The sequence below is a fragment of the Paramisgurnus dabryanus genome, chromosome 3 (genome assembly GCF_030506205.2).
Source record: "Paramisgurnus dabryanus chromosome 3, PD_genome_1.1, whole genome shotgun sequence".
NCBI lineage: Eukaryota > Metazoa > Chordata > Actinopteri > Cypriniformes > Cobitidae > Paramisgurnus > Paramisgurnus dabryanus.
Window position 1 is genome coordinate 1127843 of NC_133339.1, and position 25794 is coordinate 1153636.

General features: G+C 37.2%; 1 protein-coding gene across 1 annotated transcript in view; it reads left to right on the forward strand.

Moving 5' to 3' along the window:
• The first annotated feature begins 2715 nt into the window (after positions 1–2715).
• LOC135768677 (Fc receptor-like protein 5) overlaps positions 2716–25794 on the forward strand; it is a 58278-nt gene continuing 35199 nt past the window's right edge. Inside the window, exons 1-4 of the mRNA XM_073813747.1 lie at positions 2716–2746; positions 13016–13051; positions 20579–20669; positions 21472–21647. Coding sequence (XP_073669848.1) covers positions 2716–2746; positions 13016–13051; positions 20579–20669; positions 21472–21647 — 334 coding nt within the window. The remainder of the gene's footprint in view (positions 2747–13015; positions 13052–20578; positions 20670–21471; positions 21648–25794) is intronic.

The window sequence follows — 25794 nt, forward strand, 5'->3', positions numbered from 1 at the left end:
CCATCTCTTGTGAAAGGTAAACGTTTATCTCTCGTTACTCGCACTCCTCTGACATTAACCTTGATTTCTTCTTCAGTTAAGCCGAAAGTATACTAGGGACGTCTGCATATGCGCACTGTCCGCATGACGTCATTTTCATCATCAAGAGGGTCAGCGGCCGGCCGTGCGGACCGTCCGCGTGCAGCCCAAAATTTGAGACCGCGCGGACAGTGCGCGTACAACAGCGCATGCACGTGAAAATATTTAGACAGTGCACTCCACTATAAACAATTATACAAAGGAAATAGACAGCATTTGCACACACACTATCGTTTTTCTTCTTCAACTTTTACTTCTTCCAAGAACAGAAAGCTCTGGAGCATGTTTGTTTGATTCCTTGTCTGTGTTTTCGTTGTTTGTTCTTGTTTGCAAAGGTGGATCAGTAGGGGTGGGATGGTTGTCATGACCACCGCACCACCGCGGTGGTGCAATGCCACCGCAGTGGTGAAGTGCCACCGGCGGTTGTGTGACGTCACATATCAGGTGAATGATTAAACAAAATAATAAGTAAAAATTGCAGGTTTTTTTACACGTGAAAAAATAATAACAAAAGTTGTACAGTAATTTAAAGCCTAAGATACAAATTTATAACATTGTTTTATGTTAATACACAAATCTCCGCTACATTACCATGTATGGCGTTTCCACTAAACTGGTGGATTTTAGCACAACTCAGCACGTTGGAGTTTAGCCATGTCACTGTGTTTTGCGTCTGCTTTAGTTTCTTTTGGTCTCCAGTGACAGTGATACATACACATCACGTTTGTCTTTTGTTGTGAAATAAAAATTTTACCAGGTTAAAGTCGCGCGAATCAGGAAGCGCATTTAGTGAAACTTTATTTTCTTTCACCATTTAAACCATCCTAACCCCCCCATGGACCCCACCACCGCAACACCGGCGGTTGCTGTTGATGGTTCCACCGCGGTGGTAAAAATTTGCCACCGTCACAGCCCTATGGATCAGTTACTTTTCTTCACCTATCCTAATGTTTTAATGTACTGTAAATGTCGCCAAATCAGTGCTGCCCTGACAGCCTGTTAGTCTAATAATTTGAATAAGAAATCTTTTGTATTGCTTATAGTGTCGAACGCGGCCATCCGTGTGTAGCCGCGGGGAGTATACTCGAAAAGCTGCGCGGACGCACTGTATACCCTGGCCTTTATTTCAGTAGACACTCCAGATATTACACCCATAACCTTTCCTCTATCTTCCCATACTTGTGGCTTAACCTCTTTCCCAAGCAATGATTTACATTTCATTAATCCTTGCTTCTGTACTTTATCTCTACATATAATTAGCAGATTCCCATCTCGTAAGGTTTTAACAAACCGTACTTCACCTACCAACTTGTGAATAACTTTACTAACCTTCAAGGGATTTAATGTACCGGGAGATTAAAATCGCATAATAACCTTAACTTCAGACCTTTGTTCTTTCTCTCCCTTTTCTCCATCAGATTCTCTCTGTTTTCTTTTCATTTTTTTCCGATTCACTAACCTCCATTCTTCGTTGTTTGAATTTCCCTCGTTACCCGTGTCTTACTTCCTTCATCCACCTCACTTCCTGCACCTCCCGGATCACACCTCAATCCTCCAAACTCAGCCATACCTCCCAAACGGTAGCGTTAATCAGACTGACGCTTCACTTAGAAAGTGCGCGAAAATACACGAACAGCGCCTCCCCACTTCCTCTCATATTTCAAAGTTAAAGTATGTGGTAAAAACATAAGCCTTCTTGCAAAACAAATAACAAAGTCCACATTAAGCATTCAACAAAATCAATATTTAACTAAAGCAAAAATAAATAAAGCGCATTTAGCAAGTCCTTTTGGGTGAAAGCCTTTTTGTATAGTTCCTTGACAACATCGCCCTCTATAGCTGGAGGTAAAAGTGTCAGCTTACTTCATTGATGTGGGATTTAATGGTCATTTAACATTTACAACTTCTCCCTCTCACAATGAGTTGTGGGTAATATCAGCCGTAAGATTGTTTTGTTTATAGATCTATACCTCAACTTTCACCAGACCATCCAGGTACTGTAGATACTCATTGGTGAACTTACTATCATAGCAAAATACTATGATTTGTGACACACTAATTGTAGTTTTGAATACTATTTAGGATACACATTGTGATGAAGGGGAGGTAGCCTACGTGGTGTTGTCCACCTTGACATAAATGTGGGCACCGCCATCTTTGAGCTCATTTGTGTAAAACACGAGTGTGCCGTTTTGACTGTTTTTTTATTATTAAATCCAGGAAAACCGAAAGTCTTGATCCATGTACAAACACCTGACTGACTTTCCCATTGTAAAGATACTGGTATGTCTCTGTGCTTTTATATTTGTGCAATGAAGACCCGTCACCCCTGAAGTCAGTTTAAAATGATTGAATATCTTCATTTGATATCTCAATACACTTCTTCATTTCATCCTCACACTGGTTCAAACATGGCAGGTGTAATAACTATTTACCATAACTGTTTAAATCATGTTTTATGTGTGCTCCCACTGCACTGTTTTTTACCGGCTGGCTATTGAAACGGACGTCTCACACAAAGAAGGAAAATACATCACATCACTTACTTCCGAGTTCAGAAATAAGGTGAATAGAGGAAGTGTTAAGTGTTTAACACAGAGTGTTTAATGTTTAAGTGTCAGTCATCAGTAGATCAGTATGGAGTTGATTTCTGTTCCTCTAGCTCTCTGTGAGTATTATCTTCTCTCTATGGATTTAACTACATATCAATTACTGTCACATTGTCTACAGGATCAAGTCATTTACTGCTCCTGTATTTTTACTAAATCTTTTCATGCTCCTCTCATGCTTTATCTCATGATATATGAGTGAATAATGTTTGTGTGAGCTTGTGTGCAGATAGTGTTGTGTGTTTGTTACACAGAAATGTGCTATGTTGTAGATGAATGAGGGATATCAGTGTGTTTGTTCAGTTTTGTTTTGCACAGCTATCACAGCTTTGGCAATAAGTAGATTTACAGTAGTAGTTATTGTGTATACTGTATTTGTGATGTGAAGTTCAGAGCTGTTGGTTTAAACTCAGTGTGCTGTTCTCAGAACAGTTGAACAGAGACTTTTGTCTGGTGTGATAGGCAAATCTGTATACAGCAGTATGAGATTATGTGTAACATTCAAGAGTAACAACAGCATTCAAGAAGATTCTGTAGCTGAAATGAGGATCATTTTACTGTAATTAGTAAAGACGTTTGTTGAAACTGTAAACATGTCAACCTGGTTAACAGACCTTTTATAGAAAGTGTTTTTAAACTAGGGGTTCTCAAACTTGGTTCTCATGGGGCTCATGAACGGTGTATTATAGCCGCTACGAGACTCCTCAGGTTGCAGCAGTAGAATTCATCCAGTTAAGAGTTACCACTGAAATCATTTTAGAGACATTATTTTAAAGGGGACATACCATGAAAATCTGACTTTTTCCATGTTTAAGTGCTATAATTGGGTCCCCAGTGCTTTTATCAACATAGAAATTGTGAATAAGATCAACCCAGTAACTTAGTTTTGGTAAACCATTCTCCAGAAGCATGTGAAAAAATAGGTCATTGAAATATGGCTCCACTGGTGATGTCAGAAGGGGATAAATACCATCCCCATATCTGCACTATCCAACCACGGCACTGCCATTTAGTGCAGAGATCAGCTCATTTGCATTTTAAACCACACAACCAAAACGGCACATTTTTGCTCACACCTACAAAGTGATAATTTTAACATGCTATAATAAATTATCTATATGATATTTTGAGCTAAAACTTCACATGTGTACTCTGGGGACACCAAAGATTTATTTGACATCTTAAAAAAGTCTTGTAAAATGTCCCCTTTAAGGTTGAAAAACTACGTGTTGCTTTAAGAAGGGCTAGTATTAAAGGCTATGTAACAGTGACATTCATTCATGTTGTCACTATAAACATTTTACACATTTAAGCTTTAGATAAGAAATACTTAACACATACATATTATAGAGGCACTAATGCACATCTGCAGATGTAAGTGAAAGAAAACATGTAGTGACATTAAAATGTGTGAAATATCCTGTTAAAACTCAGATTCAGTAGCCTGGTTAGCCAGACCTACATCAAGATGTAAGGTCTGGCAACTCTTCACACAAACGGCTCAATTCAAGGGGCGGGATATAAGGTTGTCCCTCAAAATGCCTCTGCACGCAATAGGATAGCGCTATGACGGATCAGAGCAACGAAGAAGGTGACGTAGTTACCGTAACCAGTCGGCAAAACTCCAAACACATCTTTCTTGCTTAAAAAGGACTTCAGTAGGGTTATTTGCTCTTCTCTCAAAGAAAAACATAAGTCTAAGTCCTCCAGAGTCGCGGCCAAAGCCGCTTCAAAAGATAGCTGTTCGCCAGCAGCAGCAGCCATTCTCTGTTTTCAAGTAGGAACCGTTGCAGCTCTGTCGTCATCATGTTAAGCCCGCCCCACAGACGCTACACACGATGTGACTGGCCTGACCAAATTTTGGTTTTTGGACCGGTTAAGTGTATTGTGAGTGCCTAGACTAAACCCTGGCAGCAAATATATTTTGTGGCCGCTAGGGTGCGTCTAGATTTCTAGGCTACAGATTCAGCACAATGAGCTGTTAAACATCACACATCAACTAAAGAGGAAGAAGAGAGTTTCTAGAGATATTTTTGTTTCTTTTGCAAAATAATAACATTCTTGCTCTTAGTTGTTCTATTAAATGTCTGCTGTTGTAAACTTGGATATTATGTCAACATTAGGCCTACATCTTACAACAACAAAAAAATTCACATCCCAATACTACAGCATATCAATAAAGTTAAAATGTTAGTTATCATTAATTTTCTGTTGTAAGTGGCTGCACAGAGCGTATTTTATTTAAACATATTATAATAAATAAATTATTTGTAATATTTGCAAAAATTAAATCATCAAACTAAGCATCCAGTTAAATCAGTCTAAATAAATAGACTAAAAAGAAAACAGTATTCACAAAATGGCATATTAAATATATTTTAAGTCTGTAATATTAAATATATTTTGGGTGTTATGTCAAAACACAGTAAACTTTAACATTAAACATAGCTGATGAACCAACCCAGTATCACGAAATTGCGTGACTATTTCACACATGGACCAGCGTGACCATGTCACGCTTTGCCGCGCTTGAGCATGTCACGCTTTCTGTTTGTGTCACTGTCATGTATTGGTTACTCAACTTTTTTGTCCTAATTTCTTACCATTGTCACTTCGGTTTAGGGTAAGATTTACATAAAATTACATCCTTACCTAAACAAACTCAAACCCCAACGTCAGGTGACAATTGGTTAAAGTTTAGAAAATATAAAAGAATAAGTATTGTATCTTTTTTTTTATAAACCAATACTTAAAGTGACAAATACTTAAAGTGACATAACACAAGCACCAAATCTAACCCTAAACCGACGCGACAATGGTTTGAAAATAGGACAAAAAAGTTGAGTAACCAATACGTGACAGTGACACAAACAGAAAAGCGCGACATGCTCACGCTCAAACGCGGCAAAACGTGACATTGTCACGCTGGTCCATGCGTGAAATAGTCACGCATTTTCGTGATATAGGGTTGGATGAACAGATAAGATCTTTTTTAAGCTCTAGTGTGAGCGTCTCTTCACAGAATCAACAACAAGATATTTATACTGATTAGGGCTGCAAAATTCTTGCTAAAATCTGAATCACAATTTTTCTCCATGGGAAGCGAGATCAAGATTCTCTCACACAATTCTCTCTTTTTTACAAAAACATTTATTGCACTCAAGTAAAAAAAAGTGCTACACAGTACTTTCGGTTATAATAAAGTGCTGGATTTTAAAAGTCTTAAAAGTCTTTTTTTCCTTATTTTAGACCCCTTAAGATTAACTTAAAAGCTGTAAGCTGTTAATAATAAACACTAGAATGTTGACATTAATAAATAAAAATAATAAAAATAAATAGCACCTGTGCTTTTTGTAAACAACAACAGGCAAACCTTAACATTTTAAAACACTAAAGCTTTAAAACACTAAACGGTCAACATTTTGAGGCTTTAGGGCAGAATGCAGCCATGTTGGTTCCCCCCGTGCTAAAAACCCTTTCTGATGGGGAACTTGTGGCAGTGATACAGAGGTATTTCTTTTCCTTTTTTCGAAACCAAAATTCTTGCATTATCACTCTCATCATACTGTGTGTTTTCTTTCTACTTCCTCTATAAGCTTAATTTCTCTTACAGTTAAACATTGACTATAATTTAAATTACTTCTTAAATTTGCTGTCTATATTTTTATGAAGTATTTCACAAAATTCTTTTTACAAAACTTTTAGAAATGACAGTTACATTGTTAAACATGAGACAGATGAAACTAACTAGATCTGTTTAGGTGCTTTCTGAGTGTTTCACACTGACTGCCGGTAAAAGATCACACCTTTGCTAGAAGCCTGTAAGTTGTGTCAAACCCATTTATGCTGAGTGCCAGATTAGAAAATTTCCACTCATGAGAGGCTAACTTTGTCTTGCTGACTTTAACGATTCAAACTAAAAGACAACTTGGCCAAATACTGCTAATGTAAAAAATTTGCATTTAACTACTTATGTAAGTCCTCTTAAAATGAACATGAACACAGTTATGCCTTATAAAAAATTGGTAATGGCAATAAAACTATTAGGGCTGCAGCTATCGATTCTTTTTGTAATCGATTAATCTAGCACTTAATCGATCAATAAATCGGATATTTTTTGTGTGTTTTTAAACCGCCAAAACAAATAATGCATAACGAAAATGATGTGGCTGTAAAATGCTCAAGCATTTGGCTTTTATTTCTAAAAAAAAATCATTTGCCAACAATTAAGCAATTTAATTTATTAATAGGCACAACAGGTTTCATGCTGTAATCTAGCCCTGACATCAAAGTAAATATTCAATTCAATTAAATTAAATTAAATTTTATTTATATAGCGCTTTTCACAAAAGTCAATTGTTTCAAAGCAGCTTTACATAAATAGAAGCAGTGAAAAGCACAGAAAAACAACACACTGTAAAAAAATTCCGTAGAAATTACAATGTTATTGCAGCTGGGTTGCCGGTAATTTACCGTAGATTTACATTTATGTAATTTACTGGCAAGAATTTGTTCAAAGTTCAATCAATTTTAAATATTAACAAGTATTTATCTTTACAGAATAAAACTATACAATAACAGCCTCATGCAAAGCATTCTGGGAACCAGAAATCATCATCAACCTTTTTCTGTTTTTGCTTCAGATTTTGTTTCCCAGAATGTTTTGCTTGATGCTGTTTTTTTAGTTTTACTCTATAAAGACAAAGACTTGTAAATGTTTAATGTTCATTTAACTTTGAACAAAATGTTGCCAGTTAAAAACATAAATTTAAATCTACGGTAAATTACCGGCAACCCAGCTGCAATTTCTACGGAATTTTTTTACAGTGCAGATAGCACAACAAAATACATGATAGCATAAGCATTTAAATTTGCTGCGGCTATGACTCAATATTATAAGCGAACGTATTACTAAAGTAACGTCTAGAAGAGGAAGCTAAGTAAAGCCCAAAAAGGCTGCCTCCCCAGGGTGAAAAACCCCCTAGGAGAAAAAAAACCCCGGGCTTTTATCCGAGGAAAAATAAGTCCTAGGAGGGAAAACCCTTGGGAGAACGGATAAGGAGATTTAGCGGAGATTAAGCGGGTTCTGCCGGTGATCGTTGGTCAGGCATCAGCTGGGCATCAGGTTGAAGGACGGCCAGTAGATCAGAGGTGTGCCGACTTTCACATCTACCGGGACTGGGTCTGTTTGTCTCGTTGTCCTCGGGGTCGAGGACGAGACGGGGAGAGAAAAACAAAATCGTATTAGCGTAGCAGCCGTTCATATGTATTGAAGTGTCACACAGTGATGTGGTTTAACTCAGCTTAGTTCCAGACAGACTAAATATTGCGGCATAATTATATTATCCACAGTTGAGGATTTAGCAAGTTGGGGGCCCAATGCGAAGGTATATATGGTAAATAAGGGTCACCTTCCGATCTTTAAGAGCAAATGAAACCTGACGACCCGTTTGACTAAGGCTGGAGGCCCCACTGTCATCGTTAATGCAGGTTCAGTGGCAAACGGGTCTGTATGGCATACTATTCACAACACACACGAAAGCACCAAAATCGCAACCCAACCATACGTGCCAAACCGTTTGACTAAGGCCGGAAGCCCCACTGTCATCGTTAATGCAGGTTCAGTGGCAAACGGGTCTGTATGGCATACTATTCACAACACACACGAAAGCACCAAAATCGCAACCCAACCATACGTGCCAAACCGTTTGACTAAGGCCGGAAGCCCCACTGTCGTCGTTAATGCAGGTTCAGTGGCAAACGGTGGCAAACTATTTAATGCAATTCATTTTTAAGTGTTCATGCAAAAAAGGTTTTTATTTATTTATTTGGTTGGTCTGTGTTATGACCGTGAGTGCTTTGTTCCGTAAAAATAACTATTGCGAGTTAAGTACCTTTACCATGATGATGTTTCTTCAAAATCTGAAGTATAAGAAAGTTTTCTGTGAAGGTTGGGGTTTGGGTTAGGGGAAGGGAATAGAATATACAGTTTGTACAGTATAAAAACCATTACGTCTATGGACTGTCCCCACAAAACATGGAAAACTGTGTGTGTGTGTGTGTGTGTGTGTGTGTACCTGGTAATTATCACGTTGTGGGGACCAATTGTCCCCACAAAGATAGGAATACCTGTGTTTTTGTGACCTTGTGGGGACATTTTGATGTCCCCTGAGCAACAAGCTTATAAATCAAACAAGATGATGTTTATTTAAAATCTAAGGTACAAGAAAGGTTTTTGTGATGGTTGGGGTTAGGGAATGGGGCAGGTAAGGGGAATAGAATATACAGTTTGTATGGTATAAAATGCATTACATCTATGGAATGTCCCCACAAAACATGGAAACCAGAATGTGTGTGTGTGTGCACGTGCATGTGGTTTGTGTGTGCGTGAGGAGGAGTGACGCCCAAGTCAGACCAGTTGCTTTATTGCAGTTTGGTACAGCAGAAATACATACATTCATTTTCAATATATAACGCTGTATTTGGCTTGCATCACTTGCATTGCGGTGCATTTTAGGTGAAGCATCCGTTGGAAAAATTGCATCACAACATCACGTCCTGGTGTATACAGTGAATGCATGCTGAAATTATTGTTGCGTGACTACATAAATGTTTAAGCATATGTGATGCATTGCGCGATCGGTCTGACTCGTGTGAGAGAGACGAGGGTGCATGTGTTTGTTTGTAAAGGGGTTCTTTTTTAAGCTATACTCTCTTGCAATTCAACTTGAATAAGTTTACTACTTTAAAACATCAAAGCTAAACATTATATCTAGTTAATACCCATAACGACATCGCAACAAATACAGTATGGGATTAAAATCAGTAAACATTAATAGGCTTCTTTACCTTGTTTCAGCAAAGCTTGGTGAACCAGCAGTGGATGTTTTCGGTTCAGATGCTGAATGTAATTTAATGATAAAGTAATGATCCCAAACTTTAGACATTCTCTGCCGTTTATGGACATCTTCTCAGCCATCGTGCCAACTAAATTCAAAATGTATCACGCGCTATGGTGTGCTTCCTGAACATTGTACAAAGGTCCGTGTGAATCAGATCCCGGTGCGTATAATACGCGTCATGGGAATGTAACGAGGCTTTGAGGCAGAATTTTTGCCTCGAGGAATTTTTGTAATCGAGTTAATCGAGTAACTCGATGAATCGTTTTAGCCCTAAAAACTATTAACTTTTCCTTGCATATAAACATTTGAACACTAATGAGTACAGTCAGTTACAATAGCTAAAGAAATTGCAGCCTGGGTTAAAAAATTGTAGTCCAGTGCTGAGAATAGAAGTGGTCCAAGATCAGTTTAAAATCTTATATCACTGAGCGGACCGAATACAAATGCACAGCGGATAATAGATTGGCCCACAGGCCCTGTATTTGACACATGTGCTCAAAGTTATTTTGGTGTTCATACACACAGAAGCTCATGTTCCTCTTTCTATATTTAGTAAGTCTGTGATGTTTTTAACTCTAAGCAAGTAAATGCTTAGAAAACATCAAACTCCTCAACAAGCTTGATCTCTGGTATCATTCATATCTGTTGCACAAATGATGGAGGATGAGAAGTTGTTTAAATGCTAGATATAGTTATTATTGTCTTCTCAAGCATCACTGATGTCTATATTCACAGGTTCATATATAGCAGCTCACATCAGTGTTGGAGGTCGGATGGAGATTAAGTTCAGTGTGGTTTTTTAGTTTCAGTCCTGTGTATAAACCAATGTGTGAAAAACAGCAGTTGTTCATCAGCTTCAAATAGATTTAGGCCATTAATTTTCAGTCACTACCACCATTATTATGTGCAGTTAGTGACCAATAGATGTTGTTTTATGTACTCATTTTGTTATGTAATACTATACTTTATTAAATGCTCAGCAAACAGCATGCGACATATCAATGTGTAACAGAATTGAGGACCATTGTCTAAATGCCATCAAAATACAACTCAGCTACGGTTCAGCTTTTCTTCATGCATAATTCATTATTTATGTAATATTTACTGATTTTTTACTTTTAACTTTTTAGGTTATATATTTGCAAATAACTTAGGCATTATTCTATAAGTTATTTTATGTGTAGGTTTTTATGCAACATATAACAAATTCAATGTTTTATGACCAGATGGCTTTTACTAGATTATCTTGGTAAATGTCCCAGGGTATCGCAGTGAATGCCATGCACTGCTCTGTGCGTGAAATGCTGCTATGTATGTCACTTAAACTAGAATGGGAGAACACATTTTTGTATGTGTTACGATAGATTCACATGGGGCATTCGCTTTAATGCTTCTCATTTACTTTGAATGGGTGATGACATACATTGCCGAACTGAATTGTGGATACATCGGCTTTACGTCACTGGCATCAGAAGTTGAACAGCCAACCAGATCACCTTATGCAAATAAACTAGTGCAGAGCCAGCCAGTTACATATATGCAAGACCGTAATACAGAAAGCATGTGTTGGGGCCACTTTCATTTGCTAGTGTCACAGTGATGATCGCATCAAGGCCACGCTTCAGACACACCCTACTGTACGGCAAACGTTAACACTGACGCCCCGTGTGAACCCTGCTGAAAAATCCAGCATTAAACCAGCAGGGACCAGCATGGGAATTATGCTGGTTTAGCTGGTGGTCACCAGCAAACAAGCAACAAAAAATGACCAGAATGGGATGCTGGTGCTAATGCTGGTTTGGTGCTGGTTTAGCTGGTGCTAATGCTGGTGCTGATGCTGGTTTGGTGCTCGTTTAGCTGGTGTTCACTAGCAAACCAGCACCAAAACACAACATATGCTGGTCTTGCTGGTATGCTGTTTTTTTCAGCAGGGAATGTAATGTAACACATACACAGAATTTGTCCTCCCATCCAAGATTAAGTGCACACACATAGCAGCAGAAGTGAACATGCATGGAGCAGTGCATGTTGTATTTGGCTGCACAGAGTATATATTTTGTAAACATATTCTAATAAAATAAATGTTTGTAATATTTGCAATAATTAAATATAAACGTGTTAAATTGCACTAGGTGAGTATTCAGTAATCCTTGTTTGGGGTTGTGTACATTACAATCACTTCACAATGTCTTATCAAAATACAACTCAGCTACGTTTCAGCTTTTCTTCATACATAATTCATTATTTATGTAATATTTACTGATTTTTTACTTTTTAGGTTGTAATATTTGCAGAGGCATCTCTATAGTTTTATTGCTCAAATAATTCTGTGGGCTTATTAAGTCATGATATAATGGCGCATTCACATGGGGCGTCAGCGTTAACGCTTGACGGAAGGCTTGTCTGAAGCGTGGCCAACAGCCAATCACAGTGGCCGGAACCTATGCTCCAGTCTTCCATAAACGTAATTGGCTGGCTCTGCCTAGGTTATTTACATAAGGCGATCTGATTGGCTGACGCACGCGTTACCGCTTGAAAAGTTGAGAAATGTTCAACTTCTGCCGCGAGCAATGGCACTGACGTGGCACAGACAGATCCACAATTCAGTTCGGCAACGCATGACGTCATCCATTAAAAGTGAATGAGAAGCGTTAACGCTGATGCCCCGTGTGAATGCACCGTAAGGAAATTAAAGATTCTATTTCTGGGTCCAAGCTTTCACTCATTTCAGTAGAGGATAACAGCCATTTATGAGCTATTTATTCATATGACACATTTAAGGGAACATTTTATAAACTTACACATCTCGGACTGTACACTGCAGTCTCCAGGCTCACAGAATCACTGGCAGCAACATAGTAATAATTCGTAAAAAAAAATGTATTTCCATGAGTCATCTCGGATTTTTTTATGGAGATAAAGATTAAGATTGTTTGTGTTTTTTGGAGTTTTGAATTGTGATAGTGTATGTTAGCATGATTGTTGTGTTATTTCCTTATGGCATTTGAAATCGGTTGGACCCAGAAGGGATGCATGACATCTGATTTAACAAGCGGCTTCATGTCACTGGCATCAGAAGTTGAAACAGAGGAGCATAAATGTGTGGGCGGGGCTTAAGAGACAGTGATGTATATAACAGTGAAAACAGCATACACTGACATCTTAAAATATGTATAATATATAAGTGCCATTGTTTTGTGTTAGTATTGTTTTTTTTTTATGTCCTATATATGTCAAAAGTTTGAAAGAAAGTAAGTAGCTTTAAAATAGAAACGGTGTGTTTAGTTTAGTTTGTTAAGCCTTAATATTTGTCTTAACAGAAACAAAAAGATCTATACATTTATTTATTTATTTACATACAGATAGTTTATCAGCTTTATTTATACGGTTGAAACTGTAATAAGTTTTTCTCTTTGTTCTTTACAGTGTTGATTTTAAACATCCACTCTGGACAAACTAAAGGTGAGGATTCAGTTATTATTAATTCAATTATTTCATCACATATTCACATATTCTGTTATAATTCTGATACAATCACATATTCATATATATTCTGATACAAACCTGCTGAGAAAAAGGCTGCATCCAGAAACTAATGGCCATTTCACATGGTACGCAGCAAAATCGCTGCACGGCTTGAGCTTTTATCTTGTATAGGAAGCGTTTTGTGCAGCATATATTGCAAATATGTTTATCTTCAACGGCGCCTGTCATGAAGTACCATGTCCGGAGAAGGGACAGAATTTTGGGTGCGCAAGGCGTGTGGACCAACTCTGTTTCACCTCTGCTACCGCCCCCGTTTTGCCTCTTTCCGCATGTCTCCTATTGAAAAAGAACTAAACACTTGCGGTTGCTATGTACTGTACCGTGTGAAACGGCCTGAAGGCAGCTGACTTGTTGCCTCACTGCCTCATGAGGCAATTACTTAAGCGACAAGCATCTATAGGAAATGCATTCGGACATTTTTTGACAGCCATTTTATTTTTTCGAACTCGACCAGGCTTGACCAATCACATTCCCTGTGCATGCCCATGCATAGAATTGTGAAACGCAGCCAAAGTAAAAATAAAAGACTGACCACCATTGGGTCTTTATAATGAGCATGACCATGTTGTCTTAGTGATGTCATCAATGAAGGTCAGCTGATTATAAAAGACTTTACCGAGGTTTTGGCTGTTCTGGTAGGTGTTATGGTTGTAACGTCACAACAGGAACTTGCGCACAGTTTTTAAATCACTCTTGCAGTACTTTGATGTTATACACTGATTGGTCTGCGCAGCACTGCGCCTGCAGTGTTTGCACTTAATTTACCTTAATCAAGGGCTTAGGCGTTCAATTTAAACGCATTTCAATGGTTATGCCAGTAGTGTACACTCATGAAACATAAGCAGTGACAGAGAATTGAATTGAGGAGATGGAGGGGGGGACAAAGATGGACATAAATGAAGCCAATGAAGAATCTAATGATTGTTCATTTGAAGATATCAGGGCTGTTTTTAATCACTTGGACTAATGGGAAGCATAGCGTCTGCAGAAATGACGCTCGTTTTGATGTTCTTTAGAATATTGTGTAGATGGCATATTTTGAAGTAAAATCTTTTTTTCTAGTAATCACTTAGTATAGTTAACAACTTGCTTATTAATGTGATATTGTCTGGTCGCTGTATTGCTCGCTTGCACATTGCAGCCTACATAAGCATTTAAATTAAACCTCGCTGATCGAGTAAATTCCTTCATCTTCTCACCATGACTTTCACCATGAAGTGAAAATTGGTTTTGCATTTTGTTTGTTGTGTGATGATCGCTCCTGTCTCCTACCATGAATTAACAATTCCTTGTGTTAAATTGGCTGCGTTGTGTGACATTGGGTCCATGGATGTCTGTCAATAGCTAGGCTGCTGGTGTGTGAAACTCATTCACTAAGTAAAAAATAATAATAATACATTTCATTGTTCTTGTACATACAATCTCTTGAACTATAACATTTCTTTTGTGTTAGAAACAAGCACTGATGGCAAGCCTAAAGTTTTGACAGCAAATGATGAGGAGTTTAAGGAAGGTGAGTTTAGAAAAAAAAAATTATTAGCTTTTTATTGGTGTTTTAAATTATTGAGTTTTAACGTTTTAATAATCTAAACAGTGTCAGTGTAAAACATTTTTTATTTATTGGAATAAATGGGGCAATTTGTATAAAAATGATTATGAAAATGTACATAAACATTTTTCTTTTTTTATCTTTCAATAGTGTAGAATTTTAATGGTAGTAATAAATCCCTCAATATTTTGATTATATATAAATACAAATAAAAAATATTCAATTTATTCTGATTTAGTTCCTCAATTTGTTTCACACTGTGAGGATTTAACACTCTAAAAATGGTTGGGTTAAAAACCCAACCCAGCGCTGGGTAAATATTGGACAGAACACATGCTGGGTTAAAGTTACACAACATGTAGTCATTTTGGGATTAATATTCTGGGTTTGGGTTATTCTTGCTGGGTTATTTTTTATCATGTGCTTTATTGTAAATCAAGACCATTGTGAACACCAAATAAAGGTTTATTTAACTGCAAAATAACTACAAACATTTTTACAGTCGAAAGTTGCAAAATCATTCAAAGGACTGCTTACTGACATAAAGTATAAATATATTTATTAAATATCATAAATTATGCACATTGAAGTAACAATGTAACAGGTTGAATCAAGTGTTTAAGACAGAATTTTGAATTTAACATTAAATAAATGAAATACTGAAATGTACATAAACAAAACTACAGTAGCAGTGTAGGAAAAGAAACAATGTAAATGTTTAATTAAAATCATCCACAAATGTGTTAAGTTTTTTACAGAACAGATGTTCTAAGTTTCACAGTATGGAAAGTATTTGACTAAAAATACTTAATTTATTAAAGTTACTCCTTGCGAATAAAGATGAACAAAGGAATTGAACAGCAGAGGATTTATCCATTTGGAAAATGACAGACTACATGAATTCCCATTAGGGCTGCACGATTCAAGCTAAAATGTGAATCCCGATTTTTTTCCATGGGAATTGAGATCCCGATTCTCTCACCCGATTCTCTTTATTTTAACAAAAACATTTATTATGCACTTAACTAAAAAATGTGCTACAGGACTTTCAGTTATAATAACGTTTCTTAAAAGTCTCTTTTTCTTATTTTAGACCCCTTAAAATTTAGAATAATTTAAAATTTGTTAGCTGTTAAATTGCACCTGTGCTTTTTGTACTATCAAACTGGCCAACCTTAAAACTTTAAAAACACTAACGTTAAACCTTTAAAAGACTAAAAGATCAACATTTTGAGGCATCAGAGAGAAACGCAGACATGTAACAATGTTCCCCTCGTGCGAAAAACCCTTTCTAATGGGGAACGCAAAGAGGCCGTTTCTCAATGTGAAGGCTGCAGCCTCTCTGGAGGTCGCATTTCTAAACTGCGCATCATAAAGACTGTCTAATTTCAGAATATTAACAATTAACGTTATAAAGATGACTAATATTTTTAGTTAATAATAAATTGTTGAAGTATGTTAATGACTTGCGAATGTAATGCTCCGTTGACTCAAATGAACCAGGCTTGATGACGTATACAGCCTGCATGCGACCTCCTGAGGTTGCAGCCTTCCGATTTAGAAACGTCCGGAGCCTGAGGTAAATAATTTCCTTGCCTTTTTTCGAAACCAATGTTGTTGCATCTTCACTTTCTCCGTCGCCACTAGGATTTTCCACAGTGACACTCGTTTATCCTCTCTTTTTTGTGAAAATTGCCGCTCCAGATCCACCAAGTAAACAACTGTGTTTAGGTCTGCCGCCTTGTTATACGTCACGCGAGTGACAGCGGAACACCGCAAATGAGATGAGAGAGAGGAGAGAAACGATCGGGTCTGATTGGTGAATGAATAGGGTTTGGTTTTACCCTGTATGAGTGTGTGTTAGCAAGTTTGACTGATATTCTTGGGTTGTTGTAATGTAAATACGTGAACACTTGAACGCAGAAACTGAATACAGGGAAATACTGTAAATGCAAGTGAATTGCCGTCATTTAAAATGAAGATCGCCTATATGTATGAATCGAGATCGTGATTCTTTTTCGATTAATCGTGCAGCCCTAATTCCCATGTAGAAGCACATTGCCTAGGGTATTTATTTTCAAACACGTAAAATGCCTTTAAACCATAGACTGTAAAAAATATGGAAGTCGTGTCCTTGACGTCACCCATTAGTTTGTGAAGATCATTTTTGAAGCTTAAAGCAGGTGGTGCGTGCTGTCCCCATCTTGGCTAAATTGCAGTTTAAGTCACTTACATATTGGCTCCATCAGAGAGACCAGAAGGTTGCCCCGCATTTAAAACATACATCAACAGCTGCAAGTAAATGGCATTAATAATTACAAAAGATTGAGAGATCTGCTGGATGTTTACCATGGCCAGGACGAAAGGAAAGGGTTTCGAGGATTCTGTCTAGAAAAGAAATTCCACCACATTTGTTGCAATCTACAAAAGAGGAAAAACTTTTTAGTGGTCTGAACTGAATGATCAGATTTAAGTATTCAGAAAACCATGTGGGCCAAGTGAATTATACATTTTATAAAAATTATAAGGCTTCCTTTTGCATCCCTGGCTGCATTACCACCACGTGTGAGTTCCGGATCAGCCCTGGGGCACAGGACTGTGCGCCCCAAATCCTCCTACTTATGTTGTAAGCGAATCAATATTGTTTTTAATGTTTTTTACCTCCTGTGATTGGAGCGTTCTCAGAGTCTCATAACCGCGTTGCAGATTGCTGTGTTAACTGATAGCTACAGTACTGATCAGTGAAAGCAAGTATCTTGAGATGATTTTATCATTACAAAACCACAAGGTATTTGATGAATAAATAAAAGATTAAGAAGCTTGGACCAGATTGACCAATGTCAAATGATGGCAGTCTGTGTGCTCCACCACTTCTCATGGCAAATGGAGTTGGCTAGCTGGATATCATGTAAGTCTTGAGTTAAAAAAAAATTCCCTGTTTGCCATTTTTAAGTCTGAATGCGTGCTAGACGTGCACGGCATGAAATTTTGTGGCGCGTTTGAGCTTGTGTTGCGTGGACATAATGAGAGCGAGAGCTCATATAATCCGGTATATTCCGTGGCTTGGTCAACTTTGTTGTTGTTAGTTTTGTTGTTGTAGAGTTTAAAAAAGCACCCACAAAAAAAACACTGTTTTAAAGGGAACTTCACGAACCGTGCTCTGTTGTGAGGGAAAAATGTGATTGTGCTATTGCTATAAAAACAAAAAGAAACGTACGAGCCTGTGCAACTTTCTCTTTTTGTGTGTGTTCGGTCGTGTTAAACGAAAAGTCTTTGACGGAGAACATTTTAAGCAGGCTAAAGAAAAATTTGAACACCATTTTGGCAGATTGCCCATACAACTTAACTTGAGAATCTAATTCCTGGGTATTTCCAGTTGGTGGCAGTGTGTTGCTCAAATGACGCACTGAGTTCTAAACATTCTCACGATATTTTGATGTCATACACTGATTGGTCTGCGCTAGGGATGTCAAATTATGCATTTTCCCATATTCGATGATCATTTAAATTAACGATCAATCAATCGAATAATCGTTAACAGTAATAGTGCAATAAGCCTTACAGCAGTGGCATATAGCCAATGACATAAAAGTGTGCGTAAAAACGCCAGCTTCCTCACGCGAATTAAAAGATTTTATTTTGTCTAAATAATATCCTAGTGGGATTGTAAAATGAGTCAATGTAGTTGGTGTTTTGATAAAAATCATCAATTTAATCTCGTAACGAAATATAATGATTAATAGACACAGTAAACTCCGCCTCATAACGGGCACTCCGCACAGTCGCATGCATCCATGACAAAATAAAAGTTTCATTATCATCAAGTGTTATTTTTCTAGTTGTTCACCTCGCTTTCTGAGTCGTCGATACACCGCTTGTTGTAATTATATCCAAGAAGCACACGAAAGGGCACTTTTCCCGTCGTTACCTCAGCTTTAGACCTGCGGCGTACTTTCAGCAAAGATGCTTATATTATGAAGACTTCAACCTTCCATTAGAAAACCTGCAACAGTGTTTAGCGTGTAGCGCCTCAGCCAGTCATGATGATGATCAATGATATATGTTGCGGGCATCAGAGTGTAACGACAGTCAGTTACAGTTTACATTTAACAGTTTCTTGCCAGACTTTAAGTTTTTTATTTTAATCTGTTTATTAAAAACGACTTCTGGACGCCTTCCCTGTGTAAAGCAGCGTTAGCAGCGTTGCTATGCTAATCTTGCAGGCTTCCCTGAAGAGGGTCTTTGCTTTCAGTATCCTAACTGTGTTTAGATTTTCGGCATCAGACCCTCTCAGATCCTCTGCGGATACCATTTTGTTCCGTAAGCAGCCAGCCTCGTCTCGAATGAGGACAAAAAGCCCAAGTGTGTGTTTGGCATCGAGCATCGTTGTGATCATGGCTGGTTTAACTTCTTCGCGCTTGGTTAGTTTTTTCACCAGCTGTGTATGTGCTTTGCGCAGGCACCGGACACACGTGCTTGCTTTTTCGACAATCGTTAAGTTTTATCGATTTAAGTCTTATCGACAATTAATCGAAGATCGATTAATTGTTAACATCCCTAGTCTGCGCATCGCTGCTGAAGTTAAACATTACAGGTACGCTGCAACCAGACGCCTGTCTAAGGTAAAGATACAAAATCTAATGACAAGAGTCTGCATTAAAGTCTGATGTTAAACATGTAAAGTGATGCACGGTCTCCGTTTATCTGTTCTCTAAACAAATAAATAAACACATTTGACTTGTTTGCTCATCTTGTAAGTTTATGATTAGAAATGGACATGTGAACGAAAATGAAAATAACTAAAACATGAAATGACCAATAATAACTGACTGTGACGGACTCTTTACAATGCTGTTTATCAAAAAAATGATGTAGATTGAAAAAGTCTATCGCAACCTATGTATGTGTATGTGTGTGTGTCTGTGTGTGAATGATTACCTTGATATTAGTTCATTACAGATTCATAGTACATTTATTTTGTGTTGTTGATTTCAACTGTAACATTTTCAGCATTTTAGCTAAGCAGTAGCCTAATGATATTCATCTCCTGATAAATGGCTATTAACAGTACTGCATTACTACAGTAAAAGTTTGATTTTGAGTGTGTTTGTGCCCCCCCAAATTTTTTTAGCACCAGCCGCCACTGATATCGAATGACAAGAAAGTAACTCGTTTGACACTAAATTTAATTTAATAGTCGCGAATTGCTAAGCTGGGAAAACTATGCGTGTGTGTGAGACAAAAGCCGAATTGGGGTGGCAGAGGTCTGACTCGGTACAGGTTTTGACTCGCTTTGTTAAAGACTTACATAAATTGTCTAGGGTTAACTTAATCAACCGTGTGATGGGGATTTTGTAACATAAAAAAAAAATTATTATTATGCCATATCACACATCTTAGAACGAGTATTCGAGTCAATTTGTCTAAACGGCGATCTGAGGTAACAGTCGTCACTCCTCTAAATTACCCACTTCATCTTAGTCTGTATAAATTAACGCGTTGCTGTCTCGCAAAATGTTATAATCTTGTTAATATTCATATGAAATGTTCATAAAAACATATAAACTTACCTTGAAACTGCTTTCAGTGGCTATGTCCTTTCACGACGACCGTTGCTGAGCACATTCAAACATGGGGCGCGAAGCACGTGAGCCTCTTCAAACAATCCAGCATAATAACCCAGCAGTTTAACCCAACATCCAGAAAACTGAAACTACCCAAAAAGTGTTTAAAATGTTAAAAATAACCCTGACTGAAGATGACATCAACTCTGAATCAACACAAAACTGCAAACTTTACATATTGTGTGCGTTATGATGTATTCATTGCTATAATATGCTTAAGAAGATCTTGTCAATAAACTTTCACAACTCCCAATAATTTTATATTGACAGATGTAACACCAACTCTGACTGTGCAGCCACAGACGTCTGTGTTCATTGGAGACTCAGTTACTCTGATCTGTGAGATGCATCAGTCCACTGAATGGGAGTTTATCTTTACCAAATCTCCAAACACTGAATACTATAAAGCTACAGGAACTAAAACAATCAGATCTGTGCAATCAACAGTCACAGTCTCTGATGGAGGAGAGTACAAGTGCAGAGCTGGAAGAGGAAACCCTAAGGTTTACACACGAGACAGTAATCCAATAACAGTGACAGTACAGGGTAAGTATTTATACTCACATAATACACTTTGTTCTGAGAAGACAATGTAAATTATTTTATAAATCATTGAATAAGTAGTGATTTACAATTATAGAGGATACATGTTTTAATGTATTGGAATAAATGGGGCAAATTGTATAAAACTGATTATTAAAATGCACACAGACATTTATCTTGTTCAGTTTTTCATGTTTTAAATAGTGCATAATTTTAATGGTAGCATAAATCCCTCAATATTTTGATTATAAATGCATTTTAATATGTATGCATATATATAAGCAAATAAAAAATATCAAATTCAATTTTATACTGATTTAGTTTTTAATGTCAGCAAGAAAAAAAAAAACATTGAATTTTGTCTATTTAAATGTACAGTGTACACAATGTACTGTACACACATCAAAACATCTCAAAAGATCTCATCTATCAGTTAAGTATTCAGATTAACTGTGAAATAAAAATGCACTATTTACCAGTTGGAGATCTTGTTAAAAAACTTTTACAACTCCTATTGATTTAAAATTGACAGACATAACACCAACTCTGACTGTGCAGCCACAGACGCCTGTGTTCATTGGAGACAAAGTTACTCTGACCTGTGATTTTCATCAGTCAACTGGTTGGGAGTTTATCTTTATCACACCATCAAACACTGAATCCACTGAAACTACAGGAACTAAAACAATCAGATCTGTAAAAGTCTCTGATGGAGGAGAGTACAAGTGCAGAGCTGGAAGAGGAAACCCTCAGGTTTATACACAATACAGTGAACCAATAACTGTGACCGTAACGGGTAAGTATTTATACTCACACAATATACTTTGTTCTGAGAAAACAATGAACACTATTTCATATGATAATGAACAAGTTATAGAGGATGAAACTTTTAATGCTTTGAATTAAATGGGGCAATTTATGCAAGAGTGATTTTGAACAGGGCCAGAGGCAGACATTGTAGACATTGGGGGCTTAGCCCAAATCTAGAGGTTCCAAGGCATGGTCCCCCAAGGATATTTTCCCCCATTATGGCAGCTATATAAACTATTTATTAATCTATCATTAATAAAGTGTTTTCTATTACAAATTTGACAATGACAATTTTATCCCAAAATTGGCAAATATGTTTGCTGTAATCCAGTAACTATAAAGTTACATAAGAAGGTTTTTGCAACTATTGGGCTGCATACAAATAGCGCAAATAAAAGTAAAAGGTAACACTTTACTTGAAGGGATGTTCATAAGACTGACATGACACATTCATAATCATGACATGACATGTGCTATGAACACGAATGAGATTTTATGCATGTTTATGTCAACTGTCATTTGTTCAGTTATGTCATTTTTAATGCAAAGATTATATTGTTTGAGATGTCTTTGACAACTTGACATTAAACAATACATCATAACTTGTCATGACAACTTGACATTACCAAGACGACATAACTGACCACTTTTTACCAGTGAAACAAATTGAATGTCTCATTAAAATGTCATTAAGTGTTAATACTCTGTCAAATAGTTTTATAACAGCGTCATGAATATTTATCTTGACCTCAACTACAGTGGTACAAATATAATTTGTTATTATCATTATGTGTTAATACTTTGTCAAATAGTTTAACAGCGGCATGAATATTCTTCAGTCCATAAAGTTTTTTTAAGTTTCCTCCATAATAATAATATTTATTAAAATTGATAAAATTATATTTTATTGTAGTTGGATGCCGAGTCACCTAAAATTAAAAAAAAAAAAAAACAGAACAATAATGGGTTAAGCAATCAGTTGGGTCCATATCACTGCAGAGTTAATTGCATTAAAATAAATTGATTAAATATTTTCTTATTTTTTCCTGTCAGAAAATTTCAGAACCCTCAGCTTTTATGTATTGGACATGTACATAAAGTTAACTATAATATTTTTTATGTGTCTGTTGCATTTGAATGTATTTAAGTATTTAAAATTAATTGACATAGTATTAACACTTAATGACATTTAAATGGCAGTTTAATGTAATGTTAACCCATGAATTGTCATAACAAAGACAATTCAAACAATGTCATTTTGCATTAAAATGACATAATTAAACAAATGTTCAGGAAACTCCGGCTCATGAGTTTGAGAGACCTCCTGTGAAGCAGAAGAGCAAAAAACAGACCAAGCACACCACAATGCTAAGGCAAACATAGAAGGTTCAAAAGGTTCAAATGATTCGGATTGTCCCGCTGAATCAGAGGACTCATTTGACTCAGAAGACTCATTGAACTTAATTGAATCTGAAAAAATCGGTCGACCCAGCTGACCCGGCTGGCTCCGACGATCGGGTCATGGAGACAGGTGGCTTAGGGATGCTGGCCTCCCGAACCGACACCATCGGAGTATCCGCCAAGCTAGAGACTAACCGGTTTGCACAGGCCTCAACTGGGTGCACCGGTATTGCAGTCATCTCATGAAATGGCTCGGGTGTGGCGGTGGCCATCTTGTGAACAGACTCAGTAGCTGGCATACTAAGGACAGGACTGGTTAACGTAGTGCTTTATGCGTCTATGGCTGATCTGGCTCCACATCGCATGGACCCCAATGCCTACTGCCCCCCCAAACAATAAATGTTGATCACTCCAGACTGATTGTTTGGCTTAAAGAGCAACCCTGTCTCACTCCATGCTCCTGAGAAAGATATTTTGTTCTTTTTGTGATGATTTTCAGACAGAAAGTCAGACAGAAAGAAGCCTCCCAACCTATTTTGCCTGCTGCTCAATTTATCTTCATTTGTTATCTGACCACGACACCAAGGTAACTGCTAAAATGTGCATTCAAAGTTGACTGACAGGTCTGTCTCCAATGAAAATTAACCGCCAGCCACATGATGTTGCAAGCGCTCTTGGCAAACAGAGGGAGTGTTGGAAAAGGACTCGATGCACACACAAGATTGTTTGGGTCTGCTCGCGTCTGTTTGGAATGAGTTCTCCAAAGGCATCATTAACAGCTTTCAGAAGCAGCCAGTGTTTGATGGTTTTATTAAAATTTTACAATTCATATAAGAATAGCTATGAAAAGAAAAAAAGGCATCAATCAGCCTAAATTTGCAGTCCCACTATAACGCTTGATTAACTTCGTAATCTGTACACAAATTTGTATTCGCTTTAGTTCTTCTTTAAATCTCACATGAAAACAAAGCAAGACTCCACCTTTGACCCATTTTTTAAACATCTTGGGCTTAGCCCTTTTGAGATTTTTTTTCCAGAATTAACGGCAGTTAAATGAACTTAACACAAGTTTTGACAAAGACATTTTCACCCCTATAATCTAAAATAGGCAAAATTTGTCTGCATTAGTATGAGAACCATTAATGTTGCAAAAAATTTATTTACTTTGTTAAAAATTAACTTTGCCAATGTAAAAATCTTGACTTCATTGTCTGTGCAATTTTTTCACTTAGTCAATCTACTCAGATTGATTGATTGATTGATTGTATTTTATTTAAGTGTCATGCACTCATAGGTGCCCAGCCCACATGGGCTTATATGACACTATCCAGTTATTAGGAAAGATGACCATCAAACAAGAAAAAAAAAAAACAATATAAAACACCACAACATCCTGACATACACACAACTAAACCATATTATCCTAGGATACAAAGTTTTTTGTCTCAATATCCATGCCTTCTCAACAAAGGTTGCCACACAAAAAAAAATTCATTTTCAAATAACCAAAACATAATTTCACCTTCCGGCATCCAAAACAAATCCGGTTTTTTCTGTTGCATCATAGTATACAACTCAATTCTTAAATTATTATACATTGGGCAATAAAACATAAAATGAAATTCATCCTCCACCAAACATAAATCACATACGGAACATAACCGATCCTCCTCTGGGACTCCTTTAAAACGCCCCACTTCCACCTCTAGGGGCAACACTCCCGCTCTGAGCTGAGCACATAAAGACCTCTGTCTTCTTTTCAAATTATATTTGACATAAAGTTCAGTAGAAAAATGTTCCTTAAACTGTACATAACTTCAAATAATAACTCAAATAATAACTGTCTGATGTCGGGGATCTATCCCAGTTAAACACTTTTCGTGTGAGCCTTTCCTCTGGTAAACACACAAGGCGGTTCCATAGCCTAAGGACTTCTGCTCTTTGTTTGACCACACAGGGCTCCCTGCCCATGTCCCCCTCTATGGCCGCCCTAGTGGTAAACCTGTGTACTCCAAGAAAATCTCACAGCTCTACTTTGGACCATATTACATTCGGGCGCATCTCCAAAGCCCCATGTTCCAGCAGCATAGAATAGTACAGATCTAACCACTGAATCGTACAGTTTAGTAAATATATCAAAGCTCAGCTCAGGGCAAACCTTCATCTCATTAACCACAGCTCCAAGTGCCCTCCCAGCAGACTCTGATAACACTCGTCTGCCTTCTGAAAAATTCGTATTTTCATGAAAAACAAACCCGAGATACTTATAGGTTACAGAGTACATCAATAGTGTTTGTCCAAAATAAAATTCATAATCACTCCGAAGTACAGAAGGCTTTCTAAAATGAACTATTTGTGTTTTATCACCATTAATGACAAATCTCCGTTTGTTACACCATTCATTCATAATATCCAGCATCTTCTGTAGTTTTTTCTCCTCGTCAGCAACCAAAACAATATCATCAGCGTACAGTAATATACTGAGATTCAGGTCATCAATGTCTATACCCAAGTTAGCGCTCTTTATTTCTTGAACTAAATCATTCACATAGATTGCAAATAGAGTTGGTGAGAGAACATCTCCTTGTTTCACTCCAAATGGGGTGTGAAACCAATCTGTCCTTAGCTCATTCACCTGCACACAGGCTAATAGGACCTTGTACAGGGCTTTAATGGATTTATAAAAATGACCATCAATGCCACACATAATTAATTTATATTCCAGAAGGTCT